Here is a 7,429-nt window from a genome sequence, read left to right on the forward strand (position 1 = left end):
TCTTTTAATATTGCAGTGGGAGTCGAACTAACATTACAATTGTGTTCATTAATGTGATGATCATGAAAAAAACAGAAACAATCTAGAGTAAGAATATGACTTCTGACTCTATATCAAAGATCATACATTCTCTCAAGGCCTTGTTGCTGATGGCGGGTGGTGGGTCAAATGTTCTTTATCTGTTTGTTAACTCTTCAAGTCTGAAAACATATTCATTCTAATGTGTCTTTTTCCAAGAGTAGCTAATAAGTTTTCCTGCAGTTAGTGACTATTGTTGGCAAGATGTCACCGAAAAAATCAGTGGAGACAAAGTAATATAACAAGTTATGTTTGCTTGAAAATGATAATCATTGAACACCATATTTGTATTATTAAATCAAACTAGTCTCTAATTGTTAGAATGTGTAAAGTTGAAGATTTAATGACCTCTTATGCATATGCCATTTTACTCATTTTTGTCCTATTTTAGTTCCTCTTAAATCACAACCAAGATAATTAGTTAGCAATCTTCTGCATTTTCTGATGGTAAATACCTTGAAATCTTTTTTCTGTTATAGAAAGCATTGAAATTGTTAATGTGTAGTAATAAAATTAAGACATACTAAGGACCATTTTGAATTAGTTTTTATTATAATATGTTATTTGGTTGGGCAAAGAGTAAAGTGACTTTTACTTATTAAAAAAGTTCCTGTATTACTGAGTTGTTCAGGAATTTGCAATAGAGTACATACTCACTGACCCCTTTAGGGCTGTTTCTCCTGGAGAATCAGTCTTCTTAATTACTGATTAGACTACTACCCAATATGCCTATTTTCATTGTAATTATACAGTGATTTAGGGAAAACAACCTTGAAGGCTGTCTCTCAGTTTAGTCATGTTGCTCTGTTTCAAAATATAAAGAATAGGATAAAAACATTTTCTGTAAAATTTCTGATATCTAATTAATGTCTTCCAGTGTAACTGTGGTATCAAACATTTCCTCTAATTATATTCATTAGTGACTTCTCACAGACAAGTTTTAATTAAGTTGTACAATAAAGATCAATACTCTTGTATTCATTGCAATTTACAAGCATATATACTGTTCAGAACAATTTAATTACTGTAATTATAACAAAGAAGATACTTAGTGACTGTGCTCCATTACTGCCTATCCCTCTTTTTAATACATTTGGTAATGACATTGGAAAATTAACTTTAAAAACTCACGTTTAAATATGTCCTATGTCAGATTGGCAGTAGTGGGAAACTGCCAGGGAGGGAGAGAGCCACATTTCATCAATAATGGTACCTGATCTCAAACCAAACCAAAGTGAGGCCCGAACTTTATCTGTACAATGACCATTTGTATACCTAACCCTGAATTGTACTCCACATCTTTCAAAGTAAAAAAAATTAAATAAAGAGCAAATATGTTTATATGGAACACAAGGCCCTAAAATTAATTAATTAATTAACTAATTAATATGTCCTGCGTCTAAACATTTTAAAATTAAAATATTATTTAATTTTATCTTTGTATCTTTTATGTAACTAGCAGGAGAAATGGTGACATTAATAAGATCAGTGGCAGAATGTTTTTCATGTATGCCATCATGGATGTTGACAAATTATTAGAGTATAAATAAGAACACCTGTAATAATAATGTTGGCTATGTGAAAATTAATTTAGGAGTATTATGTAGTCAGAATATTATATCTTTATTTCTTAGGTAAGACTAAAGACTAAAATTATTTTATTATCATTATTTCCTTAAATAGGAATATTATTTTGGTTCACAAAGAATGTCTCTGAATATGCTATCTTCCTGTAGTGAACATATCATCATGCTACTGATGAACTCTACAAAGAATTGTGAAAGAAGAAATGTTTTAGTTACATCAATAGGTATATAACAGGGATTCTTAATGTTGGTACTAGTGAAATTTGGGCCAGATAATTTTCTCTTGGAGAGCTTTGCAGTGCATTACAGAGTGTTTAGCTGCACACCTGGCTTCTTCCCATTAAATGCCAGTAGGAAATATTCTTCCTGCTCTCAACTTTTACAATAAAAATGTATTTAGACATTATCAGCCACTTATGTTAAGAACCACTGGGATATGTGGATAGCCACACCCTCCTGATCTGCTCACTGACCAAATGATTCATTCATAAGACCAACATGTATTCAGCTGTTCTGAGCCAAAGTTAGATTCATACACATGAGGAAAACATGGCATTCTTTTAATAGAAAAATACAATTCTGTGCATTCAGGTCTTTAGAGATGAGAACTGGGTGCTAATAGAATATTGAGTAATAATACCTAACTCAGACTTAGGAAAGAGAGGATCAGAAATGGCTTCCTAAAGAAGGTAGTTCTTGAAATATGTTTTGAAGGACAAGAGTTGGTAAGTCAGAAAGGGAAAAAAAAAATTGAGATAGAACAACTAAACACCTGTACAAAGCTCAGGGCCAAAAGAAAGACATATCTTTTAAAATTTACATGTACATTTTAGTTATTTTTTCAAAGGCATTAAATCCTAATTTATTCTGTATTATATAAACAAAATTACAATATAGTAATCTGCAAGTAATTGCCCCAAACACCTAATTTTACTTTTCTTCTAAATTTCCAATTCTGTAATTTCATATGTATATGTATTTTTGCATTTTGAATTTTTTGAAATCGTGTGTTTCAAGGAGAGCAATTGTATATATGTAGAAAGTAGTGGGAAGTGACATAATGTGTTTCCTGTAAACCTTCTAATCTATTTATTTGAAGAAAGTCTTTTGACAAGATGACCATAAGTAAGATTATATAGATTTCTGTTGTGGTTATTCTTGTGTAGTCTATAGTATGTTTCAATATTAAAAACTCTCAATAAATTGTATTAACAGCAAATCTAGTATTTTGAGGTCATTCACTTACTTCCACACATACATGTTTCAGCCAAAAATAAAAGCGAGAGAGATCAAAATAGTAATACAGATTAAAGCTAACTCAAGTGAGGGTAACTGAATTTTGAAAAGGCATCTGAAATTCTGTTGATAATAAGGAATATTTCAAACCCACATATTGTTAAGTAGTCTACAAGGAATGCTGTGTTTCTCATGGCAGGCTGGTTATGAATTCTTAGAATTCCTATGCACATCAGTTTGCCACTACAGGATTAAGTTCAATTTGACTGCCATCATAGTAACACCCTTAGTTTGCCGATGTGCCCTACTTTATCTCATCTACACAGATACGCAGCTGCTCAAAATCAAAGGTGAATCAAATGAGTCATTAAGATGAATAAACATAACAATTTAGGTTCTGCACTCCCCTGGTATTTTGTCATGTCTAGACAGTGCCTTAGTGTCCCAGAAAAAAACTGAAATGAGGACAAGGACATTTAAGTTTAATGTAGCCTTATTCCCATGGAAACCAGAAAAGCCAACAATAGAGTAAAAAGAAAAGAGTATGGATCTAACTGAAAACTTAGAGGTAGTGGAGTACCCAGCAGGATCTGCAAGGTCAGTGGGTAGTAGAACAGTTTGGGTTTGTTTTTGTTGTTTTAAACAACGGTTTTTCAATTAGGTCATCATTCTTCTAATAAATTAAAGATTCTATATTTTATTTCTTTATTTCTTAAAGCCAGTATGATGTTACCAGGTTAAACATCATACAAAAACTATAGGGCATGCATTTTTATAGTAAAGAGCTCAAAAAATAGTGACAGAAATAAAGTATATTTAGCAACAACAAAAATGTATACATATATGCAATATTCAACATATTAGTTTTTCTAAAAATTTCAAATGGCTGATTTGTAATGCAACTAATGTTATTATATACTTTTAACCTGGCTCATAAGATATATGTTCACAGGTGTACTTTTGTTTTATTAATTTGTGCTATTGTGAAATAAAATGATGGCTATTAAAGGTTAAATGCACATAATTTCTGTAACATTGAATTGAAAATTTCAATTTCAGTAGTTATCCTAATTTCCTTAGTCATAATAATTTTATCTTATATTATCTTATAAAGTATTAAAATACATTTCCAGCTTATCAATTGCTTTTATTTTTTAATATTCTAGGCTTACAACAGATGGAATCATCCTCTTAGAATTGGTGGCATTTCAAGATAATGGCTCTTGAATATAGGTTAAGGAAGCTTCAAGACCCTTGACTAAGAATAACTAAATTTTCTCTCTTTTTGGGTCTGTACATCAGGGTCATTCAAAGTGGTTCAGTTGCACAGTGGGCCAAGTAGACCCGTTTGGGATAGGCATATTAGGTTAAAAAGGTAATTATCTATGGTCCAGGTCGCAAGTGTTTTGACTGGGCAAGAGCCTATAAGCTAGTTAGATTTCCCAGGAACAGTATATAAACACTATGTGTGTTTGTGTGTGCCTGCGTGTGTGTGTAAATATTTATTTATCCATGGTTTCTTTTGTAACCATGATAATCAAGCTTCCATCCTAGGGGTTCCAAATATCTTAAGATTTCCAGGTATAATGTATCTGATGGTTGTACATGAAACACATTTTAGATTGTGGTCATATCTAAGCAGAAGATATCTTTGGGAATGCACTGGATTCATATGTATAGCAGCGACTCCAAGTATTGCTACAATTTCCTTGTCTTGGTTAAGGGTGTGTAGATTTATTTCTTAATTAAACTTGCAATTTGGATTACAAATTTCTGTTAATATCACAAAAAATGTTACAAGCTTGGGAATAGTTTATTGCTGTTTAATGTAAATTATTTGCTAATTGCTTTATAACAGCCTTCCACAAGAAAATAAAATACATTTAGCTACAATTTCATGACTGCAGCTTAATTCCAAAACCTAGAGCCTTTTAAAATAGAGTGTCAGCCTTTCGTTTTTGTGAGTCTGTTCTTTTTTTTCTTAGTAGTTTGTTTTTATTTTTGTTTTACATTTTTATCTAAAAACCACACATTTAGGGTAATGACTTGCTTATAGATATTTTTGCTGTAATTGTTTTCCAAATGTTTATTTAAAGTCACTTGTCTTGCATTGCAATAATGTTTTCTTTAAATTATGCCTATTGTGTTCATCATAATAAAAGCTTAAACAAATTTCAGTTATATAAACAACACATAATTTTAATAACTCTATCAAGAGGTAGGGATACAATATTATATATTTTATTCAGTTTTGAATTTTTTTTTTTCAGTAAATCTATTGGATTCACGCACTGTCATGGGGGACCTGGGATGGATTGCATTTCCAAAAAATGGGGTAAGTTTTTTTGAAGTTTTTCCTAAAACTTAAGCTATCTACATAAGTATGATACATGTGACACGGGGTGAAAATAAGTTAGAAATACATGTTATTAAGAGGGAGGGATGAGTGTGTGCTGGATGGAGAGATCTCAAACTAGCCGTGATTGGAAAAAAGGAAGAGTAGGAAAGGGTTTTCAATGACTAAATAATAAATATTATTTTCTTCTCTGAGTATCACTCCACAACAAAATGTGAAGTGTTTTTTCAGTAGTCAGTAGAATTTCAGATTGAGACAACCAAGAAATTTTCAGAATTAGTTTGTACATATATAAACTAATTTGATTTACTGCTGATTTGCCATCATCATGGTTATATTGTATAGGAATTACAGTTTAACATATCTGTGACCAGTGTTGATTCCAGGCTGGGAAACAACTTATTTTTTATTTAATTTATGGTTTCAAGAAGTTAAAATATGATAAGAAAATTCTCAGAGATTAAAAATTCCTAATATTATCAACTTAGTTGCCATTCAAAGTTTATTTTGCAATTCTTGAAATTTTCTTCACTGAAAACTTTTCAGAAATGAATGTTTTTATTGGAAGGTTTTATAATTTCTCAGTGGTTTGGGAGAGTCTGAGGCAGGAGAATCACTTGAGACCGGGAGTTTGAGACTAGACTGTGCAGCATAGTCAGACCCCATCTCTACATACTCTCTCTCTCTCTCTCTCTCTATATATATATATATATATATATATACACATATATATAAATATATATATACATATGTATTTCTGGGCATGGTGGCACATGCTTGTAATCACAGCTGCTCAGGAGGTTGAGATGAGAGAATCCTTTGAACTCAGGAGTTTGAGGCTGCAGTGAGCTTTTATTAAATCACTGCTCTTTAGATTTGGTGGCAAAGTAAGCCTTATTTCAAAAAACAACCCCCTCAACCCAAAACAAAACAGCTTAGTCATTGAGAGGCTATTATTACATAATAACTTTAATATTTTAATTTTCAGGCTAAAACTGCCCAGACTCATGATAAAACCACCTTGTAATGAAGAAAGTATTTCCAATCCTCTATTTCATGAAAACATATTTAAACAATTAGAATACTGAAAATTATTAAGATAGCATGTATGTGTGCAATTAATTAAAAATATTGTGCACACTAATAATTTTTACATGATGTTGATGGTTAATTATAGTCTAAACAATCTAATTTTATTACACATCTGGTTATAACAAGGCAAATAGTCAAAACTTTTAATTTTATTTTTTCAAATTAATGAGAAAACCAGTTGTGTTCTTCAGCCCTTTTCTAAGAAAGTTATTATGGAAATAAGCAAGTAATATTAATTGTTTTAGTTCATAGTAATTTATATGTTAAAATACTAATCTTAGCAGGTTTTCTTCTTTTCCATAATTGGTCTTTCTTTTTGGTTGTTAAAAATTATTGTTGCATTGAAACATAAATATAAAAGAATGATGTAAATAGAATGTGAAGATATTAGAACAAAAAGGCAAGGATAAAAAATGAAAAATATTGCATGAGCCAGATATAGTCAGGATCAATCATATGTATGTTGTCTGCTCCTCTTTTATCTATCTTACATTCTTTCTTCTTTCCTTTAACTTCCCCATCCTCAATTTCTTTTTCTTTCATCTGTCTCCACTTCTGTACTTATAGATGGTTGGCTATCCATCCATTTATGATAACCTATACATATCTTTTGCATCTACATTTTTTCACATACCAAATAATCTATCGAATGAATATTTTAGGTCATTTCTGTCTGAGAAGATGGCTGATGTGTTGTCTTGAAATTAATTTTTTAGAATCCGGAGAAAATATATGATATTCTCTTTGAATTTAGTTTTGTGTTTTTCTGTGGTTTCCACTCAGAAGTTATTTTAAAAAGAACTTTGGCAGAGTGTATCTGTGAGAATATAAGTATGATGCTGTAGTTACCTTTGCAACTAGGAATTTGGAAGTGAATTACTCAACTTTATACATGCTTTCTATATAAAATATGATTTATTTCTTCATAAAAGTGTAATCCTTCTATACAGTAAATGGAATTTTTCCAATCATTATAACAATGTTATGCTTTATTTATTTTATTTATTTATTTATTTTTGATTTGGAGTCTCACTCTGTCGCCCAGGCTGGAGTGCAGTGTCCGCTCCCGGCCACCGCAGCC

General features: G+C 31.1%; 1 protein-coding gene across 5 annotated transcripts in view; it reads left to right on the forward strand.

Annotated features, from left to right (window-relative positions):
* Nucleotides 1–7,429, forward strand: part of EPHA5 (EPH receptor A5) — a 363,799-nt gene that overhangs the window by 23,431 nt on the left and 332,939 nt on the right. For all 5 annotated transcript variants that reach the window (XM_008060513.2, XM_008060517.2, XM_008060515.2 and 2 more), the window contains exon 2: nucleotides 5,171–5,235. In XM_008060513.2, the coding sequence (XP_008058704.1) occupies nucleotides 5,171–5,235 (65 nt within the window). The remainder of the gene's footprint in view (nucleotides 1–5,170; nucleotides 5,236–7,429) is intronic.

Source organism: Carlito syrichta, unplaced genomic scaffold (assembly GCF_000164805.1).
Source record: "Carlito syrichta isolate Samal-C Ts95f unplaced genomic scaffold, Tarsius_syrichta-2.0.1 Scaffold304638, whole genome shotgun sequence".
In the NCBI taxonomy this organism is placed as follows: Eukaryota; Metazoa; Chordata; class Mammalia; order Primates; family Tarsiidae; genus Carlito; species Carlito syrichta.